The 26,756-nt window shown below is 34.7% G+C and overlaps 8 protein-coding genes and 4 long non-coding RNA genes across 17 annotated transcripts; 8 read left to right on the top strand and 4 right to left on the bottom strand.

Moving 5' to 3' along the window:
• Positions 1–1,021: 1,021 nt before the first annotated feature.
• On the top strand, positions 1,022–2,766 carry RVE2 (Homeodomain-like superfamily protein; the record flags this gene model as incomplete). Its single annotated transcript, NM_123085.3, has 5 exons — positions 1,022–1,149; positions 1,610–1,672; positions 1,762–1,873; positions 2,005–2,066; positions 2,152–2,766. Exons 1-5 carry the CDS (start codon positions 1,138–1,140, stop codon positions 2,764–2,766), a joined length of 864 nt encoding a protein of 287 aa, NP_198542.1. The 5' UTR covers positions 1,022–1,137.
• Positions 2,767–3,104: 338 nt separating this feature from the next.
• AT5G37250 (RING/U-box superfamily protein) lies at positions 3,105–3,792 on the bottom strand (the record flags this gene model as incomplete). Of its 2 annotated transcripts, none has more annotated exons than NM_001344175.1 (1): positions 3,105–3,792. In NM_001344175.1, the coding sequence occupies one exon, from the start codon at positions 3,763–3,765 to the stop codon at positions 3,139–3,141; it is 627 nt and encodes a 208-aa protein (NP_001330830.1). The 2 variants fall into 2 exon arrangements, with proteins under 2 accessions (NP_001330830.1, NP_198541.1); NM_123084.1 differs by having other exon boundaries at positions 3,139–3,717.
• A 5,807-nt stretch (positions 3,793–9,599) lies between these two features.
• Positions 9,600–10,735, top strand: AT5G37247 (uncharacterized protein). Its single transcript, NM_001344174.1, has 5 exons — positions 9,600–9,685; positions 9,714–9,736; positions 9,955–10,033; positions 10,206–10,299; positions 10,626–10,735. The coding sequence occupies exons 1-4, from the start codon at positions 9,628–9,630 to the stop codon at positions 10,229–10,231; spliced, it is 186 nt and encodes a 61-aa protein (NP_001332459.1). The 5' UTR covers positions 9,600–9,627; the 3' UTR covers positions 10,232–10,299; positions 10,626–10,735.
• Positions 10,736–11,649: 914 nt separating this feature from the next.
• On the top strand, positions 11,650–11,886 carry AT5G05445. Its single transcript, NR_142839.1, has one exon. It is a non-coding gene; the product is annotated as an other RNA (long non-coding RNA).
• Positions 11,887–12,489: 603 nt separating this feature from the next.
• Positions 12,490–12,791, top strand: AT5G05425. The gene has a single exon (NR_142832.1). It is a non-coding gene; the product is annotated as an other RNA (long non-coding RNA).
• A 444-nt stretch (positions 12,792–13,235) lies between these two features.
• AT5G05415 lies at positions 13,236–13,511 on the top strand. Its single transcript, NR_142831.1, has one exon. It is a non-coding gene; the product is annotated as an other RNA (long non-coding RNA).
• A 1,108-nt stretch (positions 13,512–14,619) lies between these two features.
• AT5G37240 (uncharacterized protein) lies at positions 14,620–17,331 on the top strand (the record flags this gene model as incomplete). 5 transcript variants are annotated; one of them, NM_001344170.1, is made up of 9 exons in its annotated part: positions 14,854–14,898; positions 14,987–15,099; positions 15,361–15,370; positions 15,529–15,603; positions 15,994–16,025; positions 16,134–16,208; positions 16,290–16,325; positions 16,460–16,599; positions 16,779–16,879. In NM_001344170.1, the coding sequence occupies 8 exons, from the start codon at positions 14,854–14,856 to the stop codon at positions 16,548–16,550; spliced, it is 477 nt and encodes a 158-aa protein (NP_001318684.1). The 5 variants fall into 5 exon arrangements, with proteins under 5 accessions (NP_001332270.1, NP_198540.4, NP_001318684.1 ...); NM_001344173.1 differs by lacking the exon at positions 16,779–16,879 and having other exon boundaries at positions 14,620–14,898; positions 14,994–15,099; positions 16,460–16,550; NM_123083.5 differs by lacking the exon at positions 16,779–16,879 and having other exon boundaries at positions 14,620–14,898; positions 16,460–16,550.
• A 285-nt stretch (positions 17,332–17,616) lies between these two features.
• On the top strand, positions 17,617–18,046 carry AT5G05395. Its single transcript, NR_142830.1, has 2 exons — positions 17,617–17,763; positions 17,876–18,046. It is a non-coding gene; the product is annotated as an other RNA (long non-coding RNA).
• A 142-nt stretch (positions 18,047–18,188) lies between these two features.
• AT5G37230 (RING/U-box superfamily protein) lies at positions 18,189–18,994 on the bottom strand. Its single transcript, NM_123082.2, has one exon. The coding sequence runs from the start codon at positions 18,954–18,956 to the stop codon at positions 18,330–18,332; it is 627 nt and encodes a 208-aa protein (NP_198539.1). The 5' UTR covers positions 18,957–18,994; the 3' UTR covers positions 18,189–18,329.
• A 594-nt stretch (positions 18,995–19,588) lies between these two features.
• Positions 19,589–20,233, bottom strand: AT5G37220 (RING/U-box superfamily protein; the record flags this gene model as incomplete). Its single annotated transcript, NM_123081.1, has 1 exon — positions 19,589–20,233. One exon carries the CDS (start codon positions 20,231–20,233, stop codon positions 19,589–19,591), a length of 645 nt encoding a protein of 214 aa, NP_198538.1.
• A 2,203-nt stretch (positions 20,234–22,436) lies between these two features.
• On the top strand, positions 22,437–24,885 carry AT5G37210 (Cysteine/Histidine-rich C1 domain family protein; the record flags this gene model as incomplete). Its single annotated transcript, NM_123080.3, has 2 exons — positions 22,437–24,588; positions 24,839–24,885. Exons 1-2 carry the CDS (start codon positions 22,602–22,604, stop codon positions 24,883–24,885), a joined length of 2,034 nt encoding a protein of 677 aa, NP_198537.2. The 5' UTR covers positions 22,437–22,601.
• A 739-nt stretch (positions 24,886–25,624) lies between these two features.
• AT5G37200 (RING/U-box superfamily protein) lies at positions 25,625–26,278 on the bottom strand (the record flags this gene model as incomplete). Its single annotated transcript, NM_123079.1, has 1 exon — positions 25,625–26,278. One exon carries the CDS (start codon positions 26,276–26,278, stop codon positions 25,625–25,627), a length of 654 nt encoding a protein of 217 aa, NP_198536.1.
• Positions 26,279–26,756: the final 478 nt, after the last annotated feature.

Here is a 26,756-nt window from a genome sequence, read left to right as displayed (position 1 = left end):
ATTTATTTTGATAAACATGTCATATGATATTAAACTTATTTTCAATTGATCATCTTCTAAGTTGATGCATTTTAGTATTTTATATTCAAATTTTGAGATCTTAGTATGTAATATATTTTCAGGTTTTTACTATTCATCAGTTTGATGATGCAAATATACATAGTACGAATAAAATGAGTGAAATTGTTTAATTATATGATCAGGAAGAAAAAATAATATTCCAAAATCCAAATTTTAGTGGGTAATTCTTAGCACAAAAACAAATTTTGTTTCCAAATATATCACATATTTTTCAATGTTCCACAAATAGCATTAATTGTTGAAATTTGTTATGAATAAGAATATGTTCTATAACATTATATGAATTAGAATTATCAATAGATAAAGTGTGTCAACTCAAATCGCTAAATTGTTGAAAACAATTTAATAATATATTCATTTAATATATTCTCATGTCAATATGATATGATTAGATCTATTTAGTGAGATCTTATTTAATTGTTAATTCTAATAAAACAAAAATAGTGATTATATTACTAATAAATAATATAATTGTTTAATCTTATTTTATGGAACTGTATTTCTCAACTTCAATTAAATACTGTACCTAAACCTAAAATTAAATATGCAATCAACTTGATTAATAAAAAACAACAAAATGGGGTAAGAAGTAAACAACGTTGTTAAACAAGACACGCGCTCACCAGTCGCGAGTTTGGCAATAATCATGAAATGAGCTTCTTTAAAAAAACTTTCTAGTAGATAAATTAAACAATTAAAAATCTCCGACAAGATTTAACAAAGAACAGATAATATCTTCTCCGCAAAGACAAAAGTGAAAGCGAAGAAGAAATCCTCCACGTGTCATTAGCATCTTTTAACCTGAGCCACATGATACTAGTTTCTCGAAACCCCTCTTTACGCTTTTTCACCCAAATTTTTATAAAAAGAAAAACATTATGCTTACGTGGCTTATCTTCTTCTTGCTCTTTTAAAGTAACCCCTTGACTCTGCTCCTTTCATAAACAACAACTCTCTCACCAATCTCAAAACAATTCTCTCTCTCTTTATTCTTCTTCTTCAGCTTCAGATTTCAGATCTTAAATCTTCAAGTCTTCTTCTTCTTCTTCTGCAACCATGGCTATGCAGGTTTGAGATCTATCTTCTTTGTTATTCTTTATGCAATCTTGATCTTGGTTTTGTTACTGTTGTTATGTTTCAAGTCTTGTGGAATCCAGACAGATTTAACCTAAACTTAGGTTTATGTCCGAGAGAAAATAGGTTATTTTGTTATCTAATTTCAAGTTTAATCTCTTTGTCTGAGAGAACTTGGAACTGAAGATTATTCGATTGTGGCAGGTTAAAAATTGTGTTAATAGACCAGGCGATTATGTGGGATATTATGGTCGGTTGTTTTAAAGAGAGATTACTTCTTTCTTAATGTATTGATCCGTATTAGGTAAGAACATGTCTCTAATCCCCTAATTATTACTGGTGGTCTACCTCTTCTAGTTGCGTATTAATTAGTTTTATTAGACTCTTTGTAACATTTAATTACTCTTACAATATATTAAGAGACTAATTGTGTTTTCTTACTTTGTGATTATAGGAACGTTGTGAGAGTTTATGTTCTGATGAACTTATATCTTCCTCAGATGCCTTTTACCTCAAGGTACTAATTTTGTTTCTTAATCTCTTGTTTACTCTTGATTGGTTTTGAACTTAAATATGAGGTTAATTTAGGGTTTGTTTTGTTTATAGACAAGAAAGCCTTATACCATCACTAAACAAAGAGAGAAATGGACAGAAGCAGAGCATGAGAAGTTTGTAGAAGCATTGAAACTCTATGGCAGAGCTTGGAGACGAATCGAAGGTGTGTGTGCTTATCTGACTTTAGAGAGTCTAATGCACATTCTAATCTAAGTTTGATGAAGATATAAGAAAACTACTTGGACCCTAGTAATGAGTAGAGATCTGACTTTTGTTGGTTCTTCTATGGAACAGAACATGTTGGAACAAAAACTGCAGTTCAGATTCGAAGCCATGCGCAGAAGTTCTTTACTAAGGTTTGCCTTCTTGCAGACCCTTATACATGAAAAAGTTTCAACCTCTTCGTGTTAAGCAAGGTCTAATTCAAGTTTTTCTTATTAGGTTGCTCGCGATTTTGGTGTTAGCTCTGAGTCCATTGAGATCCCGCCTCCAAGGCCAAAGAGAAAGCCGATGCATCCTTACCCTAGAAAGCTTGTGATTCCTGATGCAAAAGAGATGGTATACGCTGAACTAACCGGATCCAAGCTGATTCAGGATGAAGATAACCGATCTCCAACATCGGTTTTATCAGCTCATGGCTCAGATGGATTAGGTTCCATTGGTTCAAATTCACCTAACTCTTCTTCAGCTGAGTTATCATCTCACACAGAGGAATCATTGTCTCTAGAAGCAGAGACCAAACAGAGCCTTAAGCTCTTTGGAAAAACTTTTGTAGTTGGTGATTACAACTCTTCAATGAGTTGTGATGATTCTGAAGATGGCAAGAAGAAGCTATACTCAGAAACACAGTCTCTTCAATGTTCTTCTTCTACTTCAGAAAACGCTGAAACAGAAGTGGTAGTGTCGGAGTTCAAAAGAAGTGAGAGATCAGCTTTCTCTCAGTTAAAATCGTCGGTGACTGAGATGAACAACATGAGAGGGTTCATGCCTTACAAAAAGAGAGTAAAGGTGGAAGAAAACATTGACAATGTAAAATTATCATATCCTTTGTGGTGAAGTGTTCGTTTGTGTCAAGTCAGTTGTGTAAACTCTTTTGATCTCAACATCAGATTATGTGTATAATGTCAGAGTATTAGGGAAAGTTTTTTTGGATTAGATTCGTAAGATCACTCCAAAGTTTCGTGTCTTTCCATATAACCAGTTAGAAATTGAGATCCTTGTACTTAAACATTTTTATTTGATCAATCAAATCTTCTTGATAACTCTAAATTGTTGTACATAATAGTAGTCTCTATCAAGCATTTCATTCGAAAGGATTAACAAAAAAGATTAGGTTTACAAAAAATACATCAAAAGCAAATGTTTGAAACATAGAAACAAGTAATGCATCATAAACCCTAAGACTAGCTTCAAGTCTCTGTGACGGTTTCACTCTGTTTCAAGATCTTCCTCGTACGGTACTCGTCGACACAAAGGACACGACCTCTGACGCTTAAGCCACTCAAAGATACAATTTTGATGGAACAAATGGAAACAGTCAGGTAACAGAATGATGTTATCATCATGACTCTCCGAAAAGTCCTCCAAACAAATCGAACAAGTGGTTTCTTCTTCATCTCCCAAATCAGTCAATTCCATTGTTTGTTCCTCAAGCAATCTTTGAAACGTATCTGTCGACCTAACAGCAATAGACGAGAACATAACATCTCTTGTCACTTCCACGTATAAGGACACACTAAAAGGTTGGGGAATATGAGCACAATCCAAAACGATCCTTTCGCTCAACAATCGACAAAACTCAGTATGTGTGATGAACTCGTCAAGGTCTTGATAGATGTGATGTGAACTGAGACATGATGGTTTCAATTCGATTTTAGTCATAAGTGGAGCCGCGAACGTTCCCAAACACATTACGACACCGTTTTGATCTTCAGCTAACTCGTTGACCACATCTTGTAGATTGACGAACACGGTGTTTCTAAACCCTTGATCTTGTGGTAGGATCATTGCTGTTGTAGTAATCTTTACGGACACCAAATTACTATATGTATTCATGGTGGAAGAAGAAGAAGAAAAAGAAGATTCAAAGCCTAACTTTTGATATGAAGAGATAAGATTGTGAAATCAAAGAGAAGAGATCGATGAAATTGACTTAAAGTGAGGCTGAGTGAATTAATATATATATAGAGAGATATTTTACGTTTCGACGCTTCAGTTGGAAAAAAGGAAATCATAAACAAATTTGTTGACGAAAAAGGAAATTAAGGAAAGGAAAACTTTGACCAAAAAAGAAAAGAAAAGGAAAACATGAATTTAGTAAAAATAAAAATAAAAAGGAAACAATCAGTTTTTTGATAAAAAGGAAATTTAGATTAACAAAACGCGTCAAATTTTTTATTTAATTTTAATTAACTAAAGTCAGATAACAAATCAGACCGTTCCACATTATTTCGCAACATTACTTATACTAGATGAATTTCCATTACGCTTGGATTTGTTTTAAAAATTGTTAATAAAAATATGTTAATTGTTTTTATCGCTAATTTATATTTATTTTTTATTTATTATTGTATAACTAATAGAATTAGACTCATAATAGTATTTATGTTTCGACAGTTGTTCCAAATACCACCACCTCAGTGATAATTTAAGTGAGTGTATATTCAATGTTATATATATCGATATTGTGAACTTCAGTTGTATCTAATGTTTTCATTTTTTAATTTCCGTATAGGTTATACATGATGATGGTTTTGTATCCTATTTATGGTACTTGTCCCTTGGTAAACATTTACTGATGTTGTTTGAAACACATATAAAAATAAATTGGTTATGATGTTGTCCCGTGGTAAGCAATGTCTGTTTGAATATTTATAGAGCTTATAGTAGTGAAAGCTTGTAATCCCATAAGCTGGGAGTGTGAATATGTTTTAGTGAAATAAATTGTGCATCTATTTAAAAGACAGTTACGGCTGCTTGTTCCTTGATTCAGTTCTGTGTAGCTTCTACTGTGGCATCCATTCTGGCAGTTACAAGGTATAAAACGTTTTTTCTAAATAAATATGATGTACAGAAAGGGAGACTATGTTGTTGGGTTTAGAAGCATTAAGCCATCATTGAAATGGGGCCGACCTATTAGTATTGCACTCTGATAGATTCTAAAACACATATGGCCCATCTGACATGAGCTATTTTGTTTACTCTATTTGACACTTATAATTAGAAGCTGATGTGTAAAAAATAAAAGCTGAATCATATTAATGAAATGTTTTTATTGGAAGATTAGAAAGCTGATGTGTCATCTCCAGAAAAGCTTAAAATGCTGACGTGGCAAAATAATGGAGAGAGTTGAGCTTCTTTCATATATATGATTTGTATGTATAAAACTATAAACCAATTTATTGGTTCATTCTCAATACCGTTCCAAAACCAATTAGATCTCACAGGAATTTGGTTTACTATGTTAACAGGAATTTAACCCACAGTTATAATAACTGGAATTAACCAGAATTTAACCAACAAAATACAACTTGATGAAAACAAACATTTTTTCTTTTGCACTCTACGTTCAAAGTTACAACATGCTTCCTCTTGCGACTTGTCTTCCAAGCAACAATCCACTCCATTTGGCTTGAAAGAAACCGTCGTCGACAACTCGACATGGACATCTCTCAAACTCATCGGATCACTTAATCAAGTCTCTTGACCGCACAGTTTGAAATACGATCCTCTCAATCCGGTAACTTGATCCCCGCAATGATGAGATAATAACCGGTTAAGTATAACCGAACCGGAGAAGACATGGACAAGAGAAAAGAAGAACCAAACTTTTAGGTGCTGTTCGTTTCTCCATTCAAATCATCTAGTTGAATGAAGATGAATATTGATATTCATTTGGAGCAATTTAATAGAGCAATGAGATGGATCAGTTAGATGGTTTTTAATAAACTCATCCGAGAAATGATCAGAATCTAGCAGACTCTGATCGGAGCATTCAGATGAATTAGTGAGATGGATCATTTGGATGCATATCACAAATGAGCAAACGAACAGGACGTGCTTCCTTTAGTTTTTGGGAGATCCATCTCCAGCTCTCCACGTTTCCATGTTCCCACTATATTAATTATAATATAAAGTAATAAGAACTTTTTTTATAATATAAATTTGAAAATCCAATAAATTATATATTATAAATTAATATATATATATAAAATACATAAAATAAAAATCTTGCCTTTCGGTGTACCGCGGGTTAAATCCTAGTTAATACTATTAATAACATATCCATATTTTCATTAATAAAAAAATTATAGAAAAATGTTATATCGTATAGTGGTTTTTGGTTGATAATTTTGTTATTCAGTTTTTAGTCAAAACATTTTTAACTTTTTAACATGATTGCAAAATTACATGACTCTTTTACCATTTCAATTTTTATTTTCTTTAAATTACACATATAGTTAGCATTTTAAGAAAAAAAAAATTAAACACTCACACTGTGGAAAAAAAGAAAAGAAAAGAAAATTGCATACAAAATCGGTTTTAAGAAGTTGAATACTGAATAGAGAATAGAGTTTAGAAAAAAATTAGAACATTGCATGTGGACTATTTTTGGTTAATGGTTAAAACTCTTTTTCCTTTTTTAATCAAATAAGCTTATAGAGGTAGTTTTGCTAACAACTTTAAAGAGGAGTTTTGTTTAGGTTTTAAAGATTTTTACAAAACTAAAGAGATTTGATAACAATCAAAATCAAGAGTAAATAACATTTTAGGAAATCAAGAGGAATACATTTTCGGTTTTATGTTTTGCACCCAATAATGATGAAGTACTGTAAAGATGAGAACTTGTTTACAATCAAATGAAGATCAAAAGTAACTAAGGTTTTGACTCTAGTCAAGTTAAGATTGGGTTAAGTTACTTTTGAGACCACAAAGAGGAGCCTTTGTGTTTTGTTATCTTGTTCACTAGGTTTAAGGATGTCTCCTTGTACTTAAGTAGTTGGGGACGTGAGAGAGATTGAAGCAGCACACGATATATGTAGAAAGAGGGTGAGAGAAGAACACATAGAAAGCTTTAGCTTTGGGGTGGGTTTTCTCATTAGAACAATGGTGTGATACAGAGTATTAGTGTGTTAGTGTGTTAGCAAGTAGGTGATTTCACATTGTAATATCTCACGTATCTTTTTTTTTTGAATAAAATGTCATATTATATTAAAAAAGAAAATTAACATTTTACATCAGCTTAATCCTAAGAAAGTTGAAATATTTTTTTGATAAGAAATTACAAACTGAGAGCTTAATAGAAAGAACAGAGTTATTCTAAAGTCTTGTCGAGAACCAGACTTGTAATCCGTTCTCGTAGCGGCGGTCTCCTATAGAGAGAAAATCTTAATTTCTGATTTTTTAAGAGAAAAGATTGACAAAAATAGTACTAAAAAGACCAACGTGCTGTTGGCCCAACGGTAAATCTCCCCGGTGGAAGTGCTGGGTTCGAGTCACGTTGGGAGGGATCTCTTCTCTAAAAGAGATGAATTTAACTTGGTGTGGGTCCCGCCTCTGAGAAATGTAGGCATTTGGGCTTGAACTTCCAGATATTTAAAGAAAAGAAAAATAATACTAAAAAAGTTTGTTTTTTCCAAAAACAGCATTTCTTTCGAATAATTTCACAAATAGCATTACAAACTTTAATTAAATATTAAATATTAAATATAAATAACTAATTTAACTAAAATAAATAAAAGTAAATATTTTCCGCCAAAAAACATTCCGTCAAATTTTCTCGACAAAAAAGTTTCGTAACAAATTTTCCCGCCAAAATTTTTTTGTAAACATTTTCCCGCCAAAAAATATCCGTCAAATTTTTCCCGCAAAAAAAAAACAGAAAGGTAACGACGAAACTCTGGAAGGATTTCACAAAAAAAATCTTCTAAGTTAATGTTCTTTCAATGGTAAATGTGATCAATGGAAAGAAATTGAAACTCTATTCTCATTCATCTCAAAAAACATTAACACTTTACTTCATTGTTGCCAATTGTCAGCAACACAACTATCTAAAAAAGGCAGTAAGTGAAGTAAACGAGTTCATAAACCCGAAATCAATCTAAAAAGGCATGATTTGAGGATCGTAGTATGATCATTAATTACAATGCTGAAATGCCAAATGCTCATATATATACAATATTTTTGACAAGACACAGAGAGATCTTACTTAGTAATTTATCTAAGAAAAGTTCTTTGTGCAGGCAAGTTTCTGCATCAAATTTAAGAAACTATCTTAACCCTCAGCTACCAGAAAATATACCCTGACATAAGGTCGTATCTAGAGAGTGATATCTTATGTTGCTAAGATCGCCAAATCTGTCAACAATAAGCTAACATTCAAAATAATCAGAACAAAACGAGCATATATATATTTACCCGAGATCGAGCACTGTTTCTTGTCTATTTAGAGAATTTCAGACACTAAATCAAACAAAAGCAATGTCCAGAATAAATACAGTCTTTCACTGACCTTTCCACGACAAAACGGCAGAGAAAAGTCCTGCATTGCTACCAACTCCGAGAACTAGCTAGGGAATGCAGTGCAACTTTCCACAAGGTAATAAGAAGAGAAAAATATCAGCATCCCATCCGGCACAGCTTGAGAAAAGTTAAGACTAACATTCCCAAGTTTTCAGAATTGGTGACTTAAGAATTCAAAAGAGTTTTCCAAATTCCTTAAACCATCAATATCACTATCCAGAACAATCGTTTCACAAACAGCAAAAAAAAAAAAAAAAAAAAAAAACAGAGGAATACAATCGAACTCTTTGTCAATTGTCATCAACTCAAAAGTAGGATTTGACCTTGGCTGTGGCAGTTATGAGACTCAACACAAAGCTCATAGCTAGACACACTGACTTAAGTAACATAACCTAAATCCCTATTTTTCTTCCTAGACTCCATCTTCCATGTTCATACACATACGCAAATTAACTCTGATATACTTCTTCTATTACATTTTATTGCTTCATAGCATTTACCTTGCCGGTGAATATGATGACTCCTACAGAGCTGTCATCTCTAGCATCATTAAACGCACGCATAAGCTCAAAAACATGGTCAATTCAAAACCCACTTCACCAAATACAAAACATAACTCTCTCTCACAGGAATATCATCAAACACTTTACAATGCCTTCATCAAGTGCTTTCTCATAAATAACTAAGTCAACACGAGTTGAATTTCCCATTTGACTCGTTAATTCCGGTTACCAATCATTTGGGTTAGAACTTAGAATTGATATCACATTTTAGACCAAACCGAACCAATCTTAATTTGTTCATGAGATCACGGTTGTTACATCATGGTTAGTCTTAACCAACAAAATTTCAAGCCTTTACTAAACCAAAATTTTAAAATCCTGGTTTAGGTCTTTGCAGCTCACAATTATGACGTGTACAAAGCTCGAATTTGAATATCTATTTAAACGGTTCTTTTGTCCTGGGTTCTTCTTTTTCAAATTCCTCTATATAACGTTAGCAAATGACCGTTTGAAGAAAATAGACGTTAACAAATCTCTCTCTGATCATTTTCCTTCTTCTCAAACCCTAAATTCTCCTTAATCGACGATCAAACACTAGAAAGAGCGTTCGCGATTAAGGTCAGTTACACGACTCTCCGATTTAGGGTTCCGTCAAGGCAATTCCGATCATTCTGATTCCAAGATTGATAGGTTTTCTTAATTCGATAATTATTCTCTCACCTTTGTTACTAAATTGGTCTCAATTGATATGTTAATCGAACCCAGAGGTCAATCGATTTTGTAATTTCATCGATACCATCTCTTTGATAGTTCTGTGATTTTGGTTTTGACAGATCACGAGAATTAGAAGATCAAGGGGGTTCTGATTCGGGAACAATAAATCTTTCATGGGATGCTATCGAAAGAGATGATCGGGAAAGAGTTTGATGGTCGTAGCTTCACCGTGAAAGGTTTTGTGCTGCTCTGTTTTTGGTTTAGATTTGTTCTGCATCACCGATAATGTTTGATTCTTATGCTTATGTTACAAATCGTTTCGAGTTTTGTGATTAGTTGTTGGCAAGTCACGAAAACCGTCTTGATTTGCTATGTTATTTGCCTGGTACACTAATCCAATTTCTTAATCAGATATGTTGAGACATTGCTGTCTTATTTTGTGAGATTAACGTAGCCTCGTATGCTTCATATTGTAGAGAAATAAGTGGGATTTGGGTCTCAATAGTCAATAGACATTCCTAATAGCCAGCCTAATGGACAATACGAAGGAGAGATCATTGCTTCTGCAATAAAAATTGATAGAGGTACCTGAACTAACTTTTCTTTGCCTGTTGGTGTGTAAGCAGGGACGGTTCAATGGAAATTTACATGCGGAAAGAATTGAGATATTGAGGATTAAACCCCATTGGTACAAGCTTACGTTTGGTTGTACTTACTTATTTACAGCTTTCTTATAACAATCAAAACTCTTGGCAGCTACTGAATATGGAGCACTTCGATGATGTTTCGCAAGATGGCCAATGAAGTGTATATGCCCCGGATGCTCGCGTTTTGACTACATATTATTGTGGTATGATTTCCTTTTTTTCTGGAATTCATGAGCTAATTGATTCTCTTCTTCTCTCTTTTACTTCATGTTTTCGTGGCTTTATCTTCCTGTTGAAATGAACTCTTAAATTGCTAACCCGTAACTTACAAGAGGTGTAATGTAACGTAAGCTTTTCTCTAGATTTATTTTAGGAGGTGATACTGGAAAGGTAAACTTTGGTCGCTAGTGTTTAACATATGTATTAGGATGATGTAATTAAGCAAGTGCATTTTTTCCATTAAGCATGTACTCAATTTTTGCACATGGGATAGCCAAAAGTGTTTGCTAATGAAAGGTTTCGGTTTCAGGAAAATGGATTCTTGTGTTGTAGAGACAAATCATTGGGGAGAAGAGAAAAGGATGGATAAGGTAGAGTCTCTCGCTCTCTCTTACACACACACACACACACAACCTCAACACCAACAAAAACAGAACACAAAACACTCAAAGGGAATAAAAACTCAAACACAACAAAAAACAGAGCACAAAACACGCTTACACACACAACCTCAACACCAACAAAAACAGAACACAAAACACTCAAAGGGAATAAAAACTCAAACAGAACAAAAAACAGAGCACAAAACACGCTTACACAAAGTCAAACACACACAAAAGACAAAGTCAAGTTAAAACAAAAAAAACAAAAACAAAATTCAAACACACAAAAATGGAAAACTCAAAACAAAAACAAGAACTCAAGAATTGTCACATACTAAGAACTCAAACAAGAAACTGAACAAAAGAAAGAGAAAGCAATACAGAAAACGGAATCTTCCAGAAAGAGGTAACTTTTCTTACATTTTTTTCTTATTTGTGATGGTTGAAAATATCTTCAATCTTGTTATCTTTGTAAGGAACTATTTTTCAGGCCTTCTCTTTTTATTAATTCCACTAAGACTAGAACGTCAACCCCTGATCAACAACATTATAAAGGGGGCGACTGGAGAGTTATTTTATAAAGATGGCATTTTATAGCCTACAAGCAAGGAGGTTGGGACTGGGAAACCAATTGGAGGCAAAAAGATGGATCCATATGGAATGGAAGTTGAACAACCTGAAGATGTCAAGGTACATAGAAATATACTTATAAATGGTTATGTAATTTGACTCTATCCTCTACAGACCTTTGTGGTGTAAATATCTTATTCTTCTTTTCTGTTTTAGACTACGTAGATGGGTCTTAAAGGATAAAAATAGTAGGTTCTCTAGTAAAATCAGAAACTAGAGCTCTAGAGGTATGGAAAGAAAAACTTTAAGGTTTGTTGACGGCATTGAAGACTCTTTTATTCTCAACTATTGTTTTCTTTATCATTAGGTTTGTTGACATGAGCCTCTCCTATGAAGTGCCCTACTGCATTCTATGAAGCAGTTGGTGCTGGATTTGTTTTCAAGAAGGTATGTCTTGGTCTTTGACCTTTCATATTAATCTGAACACAATGCTGATTCATGGCTTTTGTTTGTAACTTTTGAAAAAAACTGAAAGAGTTCAAGAATCTGAAGGTTCTTAGTGAAGGCTTGTTATGGATGGTTTCGTCATGAATCCCGAATGGACAGAAGCTTAAGGTTCTGATTTTTTCCCTACTTAGAACTTTCCAACCTCTGATTTCCCTGTTTATACTGCAGTTCAGTGTCTAAGTTATTTTCATTACGACAAATAGTTTGTTATGTCCATTTGACTAGATTTTTGTAACGACCAAAAATGATACAGTCAAACTTTTGGGTGCTTTATACAAGTTTTGGTTCAGGTGGAGAAGAATTCCTTTAAGTTGATTTGTCTAACTTGTTTTGTTAGAAGAACATATCTTAAGAACTGAATTAAAAAAATTTCTGTTTGCAGACTTTAGAGGGTTTATTTTAATTTTTGGAATTTTTCTTTTTCACTATACTTATATTCTGTTTATATATTCAGTTCATCAGGGGACTGCAGCTCCAAACAGAGTTGTTAAGACGATAGTTTCAAATCTTCTTAAAGGCTTTAAGAGTCATCCTTCGAAGGTGATGTACAAATTGGAAATTTTCTTTTGTGGAAATTTATTTGAAGCTTTAGAGTTGATATTGAGTCTCTCAAACTTATGTAGATGCGTTTGAAGTCAACTGAAGCTGTAAAGAAAACTTTCGAAGAGGCTGGATGGATCTTTTCTATAATTCTCTGTTATTTTAGATTTTTTATTCCAAAATTAGTCAGGAATATTTATTGTTATATATACACCATTTCTGTGTATGACTGTTGGATAGTAACAAAAAATCTTTTGAATTGCAGATTCCGAGACTCGAAGATGAAGGGGATTCTGATTCGTGATTTTCGACCAATAAATCCATGGGATGCTAGCAAAGAGAAATAGACGGTAGAGGAGGACATGGTGGCAGGTAATCAAAGATATAATGTTTTTGTGTTGCTTTGTTTCCGGTGTAGATTTTGTTTTGCATTACTGTGTCTCCGGTTTGATTCTTGTTCTTGTTCTTATCTGGATGTTTCTAGTTTTTTTATTAGATGTTGGCAAGTCACCAAAACCGTCTTTATGTGGAAACATTTTTGTCTTATTTTGTGAGATTAACGTAGCCTAGTATGCTTCCTATTGTAGGGAAAATAAGTGTAATTTGGGTCTCAATAGACGTTCTTAATCGCCAGCCACCTGATAATTAGTTTATCTACTCTAGAATGCTGACAGTACCACTTGATGTCAATGTTTTGTGTTAAAAGTGATAATTTGATATGATCTCCATATTAATTGAGTCTCCTTTTGACGTTGAACATGGTATTGAGGAGAGACATTGGATTTCCATTCGAAGTGGCTTCTTTAGTATCAGATCAATACATAACTTTTGCAAATGAGGTGAAGGGATGTCATGTCTTGACAAACACCTCACCATGGCCTGGTATTAGCAATCCTCTTTTGAATTGTTTATGAACCATCCGTCTAGGTTTTGCGTTGTGCAAGCTGATCATTTTGCTTTACATTCTAAGTCCTTCATTTGCATTCCACTTATAGGTTTCGCTGGTTATGAAGTTATGGAATTCACATGAGCTAATTGATTCTCTGTTTCTCGCTTTTACTTTATGTTTTCGTGGCTTTGTCTTCTTGTTGAAATGAGCTCTTAAATTGCTAAACTGTAACTTACAGCAAGTGTAATGTAATGAAAGCTTGTCTCAATAGACGTTCCTAATAGCCAGCCTCCTGGTCAATATGAAGAAGAGATCATTGCTTCTGCAATAAAAATTGATGGAGGGTAAGTTTATCTACTCTATAATGCTAACAGTTCCACTTTATATCAGTTATCTACATATTAATGGAGGCTCATTGAACACGGAATTGAAGAGTTGTGCAAGACATGGGATCTCCATTTTAATTGAGCTTGTAGGCATGCAGTGTCTTGATCATATATTTTGCTTCACATTCTGAGTCCTTCACTTGCATGCGAGTCATTGGTTTCGCATCATTTCTCCGATCCAAGGTTGCTGCTTATGAAGTATTATATAGACAAGTTATGGCAAGGCATGGATGTGTTGTCCAACTCAAGCTTTTGTAAGTATCGTAGGTACCTAACCTAACTTGCATCTGCATGTTGATGTGCAAGCAGGGAAGATTTAAGGAAAAGTTATACGCGGAAAGAAGTTAAGATATTGAGAAGTTAAGAGTATGTAGTAAGCTTTCTTTTTACTGTAGTTGGTTTGTTATTTTAGTTGAAATTATTTATTTACAGCTATCTTATATCAATCAAAACTCTTGGCAGGCTCTGAACATGGAGCACTTTGATAACGTCTTGCAAGATGGCCAGTGAAGTGTATCCCTATGCCCCGGATGCTTGTAATTTGACTACATGCTAATTGATTCTCTGTTTTCTCTCTTTTACTTCATGTCTTCCTGTTGAAATGAGCTTTTAAATTGCTCAACTGTAAGTCACAGGAGGTGCTTGTTTCTGGATTAATTTGAGGAGATAATACTGAAAGGGTAAACTTTGGTCGCTAGTGGTAACAATATGTATTTGGTGCTTACGTCAAAATAACTAAGCATGTACTGGTTTTATACACATGGGAAAAGCCAAAACTGTTGCTAATTCATTGTTTCCGTTTTAGGAGGATTGGATTTTTATGCTGGGGAGACGATTGGGTAGCCAAGAGAAAACGAAAGTTAAGGTAGAGTGTCTCTCTCTCTCTCTCTCTCTCTCTCTCACACACACACACACACACACACACACACAACCTAAACAAAACACAAAACACTCAAACACAACAGAAAACAGAGCACCAAACACGCTTACATAAAGTTAAACACAACCAAAAACCAGAAAACAAAACACGAATGCACAAAATAATCAAACACAACCAAGAAAAAAAAAAAAACATAGTCTCTTTATAAGGAATTTGTTTTCAGGCTTTTTCTTGTTTATATTAAATCCACTATGACTCTAACGTCAACCCCTGGTCAACTAAGTTATAAAGTTAGCGACTCGAGATTTCATTTAAAAAGCTGACAATTTATAGCTTGTAAGCAAGATGGTTGAGACTGGGAAACCAAGTGGAGGCAAATAAAGATGGATTTGTATGGAATGAGAGTTGAATCACCTAAAGGTGTCAAGGTACACTTATAATCGTTTATGTAATTTGACTATGTCCTTCTTTCATACCTTTGTGGTATTAATATCTTATTCATCTTTTCATTTTTAGAATGCAGAAATGGGTCATAAAGAGATTGAAAACAGTAGGTTCTCATGTAAAACCAGAAACTTGAGCTCTCTGCATGGAAATAAAGACTTGAAAGATTGCTCTCTTCATCACTGGTTCTTACCTCTTTCTAAGTTTTTTCACATTTTTCGTTTTACTTTAGTGATTAGTTCATTTTAAGTGGTTCTTCATCATTTTAAGTGGTCCTTCATTTGCATTCCACTTAAAGATTTTGTTGGTTATGAAGTACCATATAGACAAGTTATGTAATTCACATGAGCTAATTTGATTCTCTATTTCTCGCTTTTACTTTATGTTTTCGTGGCTTTGTCTTCTTTTTGAAATGAGCTCTTAAATTGCTAAATTTTAACTTACAGGAGGTGTAATGTAATGTACGCTTTTCTCTAGATTTATTTGAGGAGATGCTGGAAAGGTAGACCTTTTTTGGTTGCATGATAATGTAACTAGTTTCCATAAGGCATATATACTCGTTTTCTGTACATGCGAAAGCCAAAAATGTTGCTAATTAAATGTTTCGGTTTCAGGAGAATGGATTCTTATACTATAGAGACAACTCACTGGGGAGACGATTGGGTAGCCAAGAGAACCCGAAGGTTAAGGTAGAGTCTCTGTCTCTCTCACACAACCTCAAAAACAGAACACAAAATACTCAAACGCAATAAAAACTCAAAGACAACAAAAAAAACAGAGCACAAAACAAAACATGCATTCACAAAGTTAAACACACACAAAAAACACGCATATACAAAGTCAAGTTCACAACAACAAAAAACATAATATAAAACACTCAATGGTAACAAATTCAAACACACACAAAAGGAAGCTCAAAACAAAAACAGAAAATAATTTAATTTTGTTACTATCTTTTCTATAATCTTTTTCATATGTATACCGATTGCAATAGTAAATGGCATCTTGCAGAAAGAGGTAACTCTTTTTACCAATTTTTCTTATTTGTGATGGTTGAAAATATATTCAGTTTAAACCAGGTATCTTTTATAAGAAATGTTTTTCCAGGCCTGTGAGTAGGAAGGTTGGGACTGGGAAAACTAGTGGAGGCAAAAAAAGATGGATCTGTAAGGAATGAAAGTTGAACCACCTAAGGTTTGGTCCTAGATTTGGTTTCAAGAGGTTATGAGCTGTTTGCTATGAAGTACCCTACTGAATTCTACGAAGCAGTTGGTCCTAGATTTGGTTTCAAGAGGTTATGAGCTGGTTCAGTAACTTTTCTTTGAGTTTTCTTATTAATCTGATCAAAATGATGATTTGTGGCTCTTGTTTGTAGCTTTGAAAAACATGAAAGAGCACAAGGAATCCCAAGGTTTTTAGTGAATGCTTGTTATGGATTGTTCACCAGTTGATGACTTTGGTGTCTAACTTTTGAAACTTACGGTTTTGAAATTTTTTCTACTTAGAAATTTCCAGCCCCTGATATCCATGTTTGTTAAACTGCAGTGCAGTTAATTTCGTTACGACAAAAGAGCTTTTTCTATCCATGGGACATGATTTGATAGATTTTTGTAAGGATGTTACTGATGACACCTGAAATCTTGCAATCAAACTGTTGGGAGCTTTACACAAGTATGTTGGTTCAGGTAGTTAAGAATTCCTTTAAGCTGCTTCTGCTTTCTCTAACTAACATATCTTATTAACTGAATCAAACTGTGTTATTTCTTTTTTCAGACTTCAAAGGGTACATGTGTGTGGACTGTCTTAATTTTTTATTTCTTGTTTTTCTTGCTCTACTTAATCTTCTTTATATTCTGTTCACTAGGGGACTGCAGCTCCAAAGAGAGTGGTTAAGACCTCAGTTTCAAAATTTTCTTAAAGGCTTTTTAAGAGTCCTCATTTGAAGGTGTTGTACAAATTGGAACTGTTCTTTTCTTGTCTAAACTTAAAAATTCTTTTGTGGAAATTTATTTTAAGCTTTCGAGTTGTAAATTTTTCGTTCAAACTTTTGTAGATGTGTTTGAAGAGGCTAATAACCGTCACTAAAGTTGCGGCGAGTAGTGCCTGATGCTCCTTTGATTTGCATGTTACTCAATATATCCAATTTCTTAATATGATATGTAGAGAGTGGAGACATTGTTGTCTTATTTCGTGAGAGTAACGTAGACTAGTATGCTTCCTATTGTAGAGAAATAAGTGTGAGTGGGTCTCAATGAACTCCTGGTCAGTCTGAAGGAGAGACCATTGCTTCTGCAATAAGAATTGATGGAGTGTAAGTTTATCTACTCTAGAATGGAAGAGTGGTGCTAGACATTGGATCTCCAATTTAAGTGGCGTCTTCAGTATCGGATCAGTCCATACTTTTGCAAATGAGTTGAAGGTATGCGTGTCTTGATACAGCTCATCATGACCTGGTATTACAATCCTCTTTTGAATTTTTATATGAACCATCTGTCTATGTTTTGCGTTTTGAAAGCCGATCATTTTGCTTCACACACCGAGTTTTTCATTTGCATTGCTTTCGCATCGAAATCATCCGAAATTTGTTGAATATTCTCTGATCCAAGGCTTATTGTTTATGCAGTACCATATAGACAAGTTATGGCAGCGTATGGATGTGTTGTCCAACTAAAGGTTTTGTAAGTGTCGTAGTTACCTGAACTAACGTTATTTGCATGTTGGTGTCCCAGCTTACTTTTGGTTACATGCTTACTTTTGGTTTTGGATTATTAAACTCCATTGGTACAAGCTTACTTTTGGTTGTGGAATGTTGCACTGCATTCTCCCTAGTTCTCGGAGTTGGTAGCAATGTAGGACTTTTCTCTGCCGTTTTGTCGTGGAAAGGTCAGTGAAAGACTGGATTTATTCTGGACATTGCTTTTGTTTGATTTAGTGTCTGAAATTCATTTGCAAGTTTCAGAACAAATATATGGTGACTTACAAAAAGAGAGTAAAGGTGGAAGAAAACATTGACAATGTGAAAATCTCATATCCTTTGTGGGGAGATGTTTGTTTTGTGTAAAGTCAGTTGTGTAACTCTTTTGATCTCAACTTCAGATTATGTGTATAATGTCAGAGAATTGGGGAAAGTTTTTTTGGATTAGATTCGTAAGATCACTCCAAAGTTTCGTGTCTTTCCATATAACCACTCAGAAATTGAGATCCTTATACTTACATTTTCATTTGATCAATCAAATCTTCTTGATAACTCTAAATTGTTGTTACATATTCATAGTCGGGATTAACAAAAAAGATTAGGTTTCGTACCAAAAGTTACCAATTGCATACAAATAATTCATCAAAAGCAAATGTCTGAAACATAGAAAAAGTAATGCATAATAAACCCTAAGGCTACCTTCAAGACTCTGAGACGGCTTCACTCTGTTTCAAGATCTTCCTCGTACGGTACACGTCGACACAAAGGACACGACCTCTGACGCTTAAGCCACTTAAAGATACAACTTTGATGGAACAGATGGAAACAGTCAGGCAACAGAATGATGTTATCATCATGACTCTCTGAAAAGTCCTCCATACAAATCGAACAAGTGGTTTCTTCTTCATCTCCCAAATTAGTCAATTCCATTGTTTGTTCCTCAAGCAATCTTTGAAACATATCTCTCGACCGAACAACAATAGACGGTAACATAACATCTCTTGTCACTCTCACGTAAAAGGACACGCTAAAAGGTTGGGGAATATGAGCACAATCCAAAACGATCCTTTCGCTCAACAATCGACAAAACTCAGTATGTGTGATGAACTTGTCAAGGTCTTGATAGATGTGGTGTGAACTGAGGCATGATGGTTTCAATTCGATTTTAGTCATAAGTGGAGCCGCGAACGTTCCCAGACATATTACGACACCGTTTTGATCTTCAGCTAACTCGTTGACCACATCGTGTAGATTGACGAACACGGTGTTTCTAAACCCTTGATCTTGTGGTAGGATCATTGCTGTTGTAGTAATCTCTACGGACTCCCAATTACTATATGTATCCATGGTGGAAGAGGAAGAAGAAGATTCAAACCCTAACTTTTGATATGAAGAGATAAGATTGTGAAATCAAAGAGAAGAGATCAATATATATAGAGAGATAGGTTTTACGTTTGGCCGACTCAGTAAAAAAAAAGGAAAACATAAAAGATTTGTTGACGAAAAAGGGAAATAACTAATTTGGTCGAATTTTAAAAAAGGAAAATATGAATTTAGTGTAAATCAATAAAAAGGACACAACCAATTAACGCTCGAGTTTAAGATTGAAAAGGAAATTTAGATTAACAAAACGCGTTCAAGTTTTTCATTTAATTTTTATTTTAAATTAACTGAAGTCAGGGAACATTACATATCTCTGTATTGGTTAACTCTCAAAACCGTTCCACATTCTTTTGAAACCAATGTAGTCCGAGAAAAGGAAAACATAAAAACCAGTGGTCCACTGGATATGGTTTAATAACCGGAATTTAACCAAAAAAAGAAAATTGGAACCGAAACCAACAAAATAGTTTGACAATTGGCTACGGTTTGTTCCGGTCAAGTGGATCAATTTCTCACACAAACACATCAAATGCAAAATACATACAAAAAAATCAAACAAATTTCATATCTAAAAACCCTAACCTAATCTTTAACATCTAAAAACCGTAACGTAACCTAATCTTCAAGGCTTCACACGGTTTCATGATATTTCCTCGAACGGAACTCTCCGACTCAAAGATGCAACTTTGATGAAACAAATGTAAACAACTAATGATGTTTTCCGATGATGATTCCGAATTCAAGTTCTCCATACAAATCGAACATGTCTTCTTCTCTTCTTCCAAATCAATTGACTCTACCTTCTGTTCTTCCACCAGTCTTTGTAACACATCACTCGAAGCAGCTTTTGACGGGACAGCAACAGAGGCAGAGGGCAACGTAATTAGAACTTCTTGGGTCAACTCTACGACGACGAACATTTCAAAAATTAAAGGCAATCCGCTGAGATAAGCACAATTATGAGCAATCTTTTCACCCAAATCTTGACAAAACCGAGTATGGGAGATGGATTGTTGAAGGAGATGAGAGATGTAAAGTGGAGAGAAGCAATGTGGTTTCAATTTGATTGGAGAAACGTGTGGACCACGGTACGATCTCAAAAGTGTTATCGCACCGTTTTGATCTTCAAGAAACTCTTTGGTCTCGTTATATAGATTGGCGTAGATAGTGTTAACGAACCCTTTATGTTGAGGTCGAAATATTGCTTTTGCTTTAACTTTCATTGATCTATTGGTATTCATGGCGGCAGAAAATATGTATTTGTATTGAGAAATATGAGAAAAGAGTTTTAGTTCTTTCTCTATACATTGATGAATTTTTACCATTGAATGAATATAGACACTTTCTAACACGTAAGAGACATATCATGAGATTATCATATACTTCATATGGTATATGGTACTTTGTTGAACCTATAGGGACATATCATGAGACATGTACTGTTTTTAATTAGCTTGTAAATAGTTCAAGCTCATTGGATCTATATGGAAGTGACTGTTAACAGTTGCATTCTCAGAACTCGGTGCTTAAACACTGAAGATTCTATTTATGCAAATTCTGATCAGGAATGTTTTAACTTGTTAAACAGGAGATTGAAGAACCCATACACAAAACTCCTGGGACAGAAGTGCTAGGAGAAGACTATTATAATGAGCGAGTCATCCGTCATAAAAAACAGGGCATCTGACCAGAGAATCAACATCTGAACAAGTATGTTGTATAACTTTCATTCCCTGCTCTAGACACTTTAACGACTTGTGCAATATAGGTTATGAACTCTTTGTTTCTTGCATGCTTTATAACATTTGTTTATCTGATTAGTTGTATGTTCAAACCTCGTAAATTTTGTAGTGTTCACAGTTGCATTCTCAGAACTCGGTGCTTAAACACTCAAGATTCTATTTTTGCAAACCGGGAATGTTTAACTTGCAATTGGTAAACAGGAGATCGAAGAAACCCATTCACAAAACTCCTGGGACAGAATTAAGTTCTTCAAGACTTGACCAGATAATCAACATCTGAACAAGTGTATCATACACTGTGTATGTATAACTTTCATTCCTGCTCTAGACGCTTTAACTTGTGCAATATTTAGTTTAGGAACTCTGTGTTAATCTGATTAGTTGTTTTTGTTGTTGTTACATAGGAAGAATAGTAGAGATATAGTGTGAAGAGAAGTATAACCAGTATGGTCGGTCCAGTAGGATAAAACTAACTGTCAACCAAATTAACCCTCTTTCTTTCTTTGTTCAATGTAGGTTCAAACCTCATTAACATTGCATGTTGAGAATTGAGTCCATGATTAAATCTTGTAATCTTATTATATAAAGTATAGTTTTCAAAGGTACTAATTCATAGGATCGTGCCACGTGTCAATTCAAACGATCAGATGTTTACATGTGTCATTAAAGATTTAACTTTTTTATTCTCTTAAAAAAAAGAAAATTTAAAAAAGTAAACAAATTTACATATACTAATTTATATGTCTAAATATATAGAAACAATTTACTTTTCAATTACTTTCATATATCTAGGATATAGATTTGATATGTCATAAATATTATTTTGATATGAAACTTAAAATGAAGTGTGTAGAATTTAAATCGAGTTTATTATGATGACATAGATAGTTAAACTGTGTTACAAAATTGAATGTTTAAGATATACATTTGTTTTTCTTTTCTTTTTAGATATTAAATTAAATATAGAATAAGGGTCAGTTACTATTTAAAATTCAAATATCATTGATAAGATTAAGTGTGTATAATTAAAATAGAATGCATAAGATAGAAATTTTGTTTAAAACAATAATTATTAAATTAAATATCAAAAAAAATATATTGATTACTATACAAATTCAAATACTATCGATAAAAATTTATTTTGGTATCTTATACCCGCCTAAATAGGTGGGCCTTATCTAGTATCATATATGTTATAGTTTCATTAGTTTGTATGTAAAGTCAACGAATGTCATGTGACTACAAAAGGAGGCAGTAAGAGACGTAACTTGTTGGAGAAGTTACAACTGTTACCAACGGTTATGTAGAGTAGTTATGTGAACATGTATATAAGAGTGTGTCTTGTCTTAATAAAATAACAACAAGTTTCTGTTTTAATAAAACAAAGTTTTGTTCTTGTCTTCTTTTTCTTCTCTGTTTTTCTTTTTTCTCTAAATAGTCCACAACCTTAGTTGAAAGTAAGTACAGTATAAATTTTGATCATGCACAAGTAATTCGGTTGACAATTTTATATCTTCCCTTTGCCGGTACCACTTATATTAGATATTTCCAGAGAGTACTTTGCTTTGAATCAGTTATTCTGACTCAGCCCACGCCTAATTTCAAATGGTTTTTAAAGTAAAAAAGTGCACGTTGCATAGGCCAACGCCAATCTAACCCTCATTAAGAAACGTTTGATTAGTCTAAATTAAAACTCCTAGGCACGATCCGCAAGCTACGGGGGTAAGATGATCGTTGACTTTGAATTCGGACAGCTTGAGATTGTCTTGTGATTCATTAATTATTTTCATATACTCCATGTTATGTTGTAAATGCTCAAAATCTCTGCCTATCATTCACTACTCAGATAATCTCTCTTGGCAACTCTATGGATTCGTCGGATTCAGAGTCGAAGCTCATATCACTCGTTACTCAATTTATATCTCTCGACACGACTCGTTTCGGTTGGGGGATCCCGTCACATATCTTTGAAATAATCTCTCTGCTGAGCTCAATGGATTTGGATTCGATGCCGAAGCCGGAGTCGGAGCTCATGTCAGTCACAAGTCAAATAATCTCTGTCTTCAACTCAATGGATCTGAATTCCCAGCCGGAGGCACTGTCCAAGGTCATATCACTCATTACTGATCGCGTGAATGATACAGATTCGGATTCCGATATCTATTTGGATTCAGATTTTGAAGACTATATTGCGGTTATATTGAATCTCGAGCCGGAGCCGGAGCTCCTATCACTCATCTATCAAGTATTCACCCTCGTCAGCTCTATGAATTCAAAGTGGGAGAAGCTTATTTCTGTACGCCCTCAAGTAGTACACAGATTGGGAAGAGACAAAATTTATATGAATGATGAACAAGTCTCGTGTAGAAGGTATAACAAGTGGGCGTGTCTCCCTAAAAACTGGTTTATGTTGTGGTTTATGGGAGAAGACGACGAAACGCACTTTCTTTGCAGAGCTTGCGAAGGCCAGAACCATAAAGAACATAACAACGCTCCAGTTGAGATCAAACACCATCTTCATCCCAAGCACTCACTTCTGCTTGTCAATATTGAAATATATCCTAGAGAGAGGAAATGCTATTGTTGCGACGAAGATCTCGGAACTTTCTTTTATCATTGCTCGGCTTGCGATTTCACTCTGAATATAGCTTGTGTGGAGAAACCACCGGTCTTATCTATAGACCATCCCAAGTGGCATGAGCATACACTTGTTCTGTTTTCGAGAACAACTTCCTTAACTTGCGACGTCTGTGCCTTGGCCTATTCAACATCTCCTTTCTATATATGTCCACCTTGTGGCTTTGTGGTCCATGGAAGATGCATAGACTTACCACGTGTCATAAGGATCTCCCGCCATCCCCATCGTATCTCTTTTACCCCTTCTTTTCATCAAGGAAATTGGTTTTGTGGTGTTTGTCGCAGAAAGATTGAAAATGATTTCGGGGGTTATTCTTGCGTTAAGTACGGTTGTTCGTATGCGGCACATTCAAGGTGTGCCACACAAAGCAATGTGTGGGATGGTGTAGAACTTGAGGGAGAGCCAGAAGAAGACATTGAAGAAATTCCGCCATTTGTGAGGATAAGTGATGGAATCATACAACATTTCATTCATCAGTATCATCACTTGCGACTTGATGAGAATACATGTAGAGAATACGACGAGGATAGGCTGTGTCAAGCGTGCATCACGCCAATCTATTTTGGCAACTTGTACTCTTGTATGCAATGTGGTTTTGTTCTCCACGAAAAATGTGCAGAACTTTCTCGCAAAATACATCATCCGATACATCCACATATGCTCAGTTTTGTAGCAAGAGGCAACGGCGTTAGACGTTGCTGTTCAGCTTGTCCTTGGTTAATCACAACTGGTTTCTTCTATCGGTGTGAGAGAGAAGAATGTGATTTCCAACTACACGTGCAGTGCGCCACAGTTTCAGAGCCATTAGTCCATGAAAGTCATATGCATCCTTTATTCCTGACATCCAAACCAGGAGAGTGGAAAGATTGTAGTGTCTGCAAAGAGTCAAATTATTCTTTGACAAATGAAAAATTTAATTGCATTGAGGAGTGTGACTTTGCTTTGTGTTTTGGATGTGCCACATTACCTCAAAAGGTGAGGTATAAGTATGATAAGCATATGCTCACTCTTTCTTATGGGAAGGAGACAAGTACCATGACCTATTGGTGTGAAGCTTGCGAGGGAGAAATAGATCCAAAGAAAAGGTTTTATATGTGTGATGAGTATTGTTGTGTCACCCTACACATTAACTGTATGCTTGGGGCGGACAAATACATGGATCCCGGTTCATGGTGGTTATACAAAGGTAAGTTCGGTACATCGTCGTATTTGAAAGGTAAAATGCTATATAATCTGCCGAATAACCATCATATGTCTCGACCTAGTTGCTCCCTTTGTAAGAGGCGTTGTCCATACAAAATAGTTTTCAAGTGCTCTGGATCAATATATTGTTCCACTGTTTGTATAGATAGTAGTATTAATTAATGTATCCAAATGATCCATCTGAATCTTGTTCGTTTCAACTTTTGGATGTTCATTTGGAGCATATCTGAATGATTTTTTGTTTGTTTGCTTAATTTAGAGAGGCAACCTTGATGGAACTTGCTCTGGTTGTATGAAATACTATTATTGAATTTGTATTCTGTTGTAAGGAGTATAGTCTAATACTGGTCTGTCCACTGATCTTGAATCAACAAATATATATATTCAGGCTTGAGTAACAAGATTAAAGTACAGATAAACAAGAAGAATCGTGCAACTCTGATATCATAGCTTCGTTTGCCTAGCTCTTTCGAAGTATACGTAGATCTCCATGCGTTGATGATGAGTGACAAGGGAGATGTGAAGTAGACAGATCTAGAATGCAACAACTGTGAGAAGCAGACTTGTGAAAGTGTTTGCATCAAGCACCTGTTTCAACACAATAGTACTAATAAAAAAAAGCGAAAGGTTCAAAAGAAAGCTGAATGGGATTGAGCTGGTGATCATAACAAAGAAAAAGCTCAACATCGAAGATTATTAAAGTTCATAGGATACATGCAAACCATTGAGAAAGAAGAAGCTTAAATTAGCAAACTTGATCTAATCCATTGTGCAATAGTTCTGTGGAACACACAGAGAGATCATCTTCTCAAGGGACTTTGTGCCAATAATGCTTTTGAGCAATGCATCAAAAGAGTAGCCTGATTCACATTTGTTATAACTCAAAAGTAATAATGTCTTTCATGATACTTGTGCATTACGACAGAACATATCTTAAATGTTTATACATAACATTAAGACAGAACTGATTACATAATAATGATTACGCCTCAAGAAATCAAATGGACTTCAAATTCTATACCTAAACATAAGAAGACACCTCCAAGACCCTAACCCTCCTCGTCCTCGTCCTCGTCCTCCTCCTCGTATGGAACTTTGCGACACAAGGGACACGAGTTTTGAAGACCAAGCCACTCGAATAGACAACCTTGGTGAAACAAATGTAAACAATCAGGCACCCGAATGATGTCTTCATGACTCTCCGAAAACTTCTCAATACAAATCGAACATGTCTCATCTTCTTCTTCCAAATCAGCAGATTCAACTCTCTGTTCTTCAACCAATCTATGAAACACTTCTCCGGAAGCACCTCTCGACAACAACGACGGACCATGAGGAAAAATTACACGCCTCTCTTTGATATATGTCACATAGACGGTTACGGTAACAGGTTGTCGAAGAGAGTTATCATTAGCAAATGAATCCTTAACATCATGAGCGATTTTTTGACCTAAAAATTGATCATCAAGGAGTTGAGTGAGAACACGTCGCGTGAGACGACGAGGATTCAAGAGGATGTGAGCATTTGTTTCAAGTGGAGATGTGTACCATCCTAAATTTGCTACAATTCCACTTTCGTATTCAATCAATTCTTCAATTTCTTCTTCTTGGTAGATTAAGACTGTGTTCGTAACCCCTACAATTTTAGGTCGATTTGATACCATCGTAGAGACTTCTATTGTTCTCAACGTCTCAGTCTCCATATGGCAGAGTAGAAGTTTTTCAAACAAAAATTAATGAAACCCTAACTTGCAAAAGAAGAGTAAGAGAAGCGAAAAGAGAATGAAATAGATTTCTTCAGATGACATGTCTCATCAATTTATATAGAGACGAGTTGTACAATATCATTTGTTGTTTCATTTTTTTAATCGATAAGATTCATGTTTTCCTTTTCTAAAACTCTACCGCTGTAACTTGTAAGTTAAGTTAATCTACATATTTAACACTGTACCGGAATTATATCCCCAAAACATTGTTTGGTATTATTTCGGTTTATTCTGGTTTAGTGAGAAACAAAATAATAAACGTCAACAGAGATTTTTAAACCTAAATCTCGACAATAGAACCAGTACCTCTTGTTCATGAAGGAGTTGAGGAATGAAGTGAGATAAATAACGTGGCCTGAAGCTTCGTGGCTTCAAGGCGGATGTGAGAACCCGTTTGAAGTGGAGAACTGTATTT

The sequence above is a fragment of the Arabidopsis thaliana genome, chromosome 5 (genome assembly GCF_000001735.4).
Source record: "Arabidopsis thaliana chromosome 5, partial sequence".
Classification (NCBI taxonomy): domain Eukaryota; kingdom Viridiplantae; phylum Streptophyta; class Magnoliopsida; order Brassicales; family Brassicaceae; genus Arabidopsis; species Arabidopsis thaliana.
The sequence above is the reverse complement of the archived record's forward strand: the minus strand, read 5'-3'. Positions and strand labels throughout refer to the sequence as shown.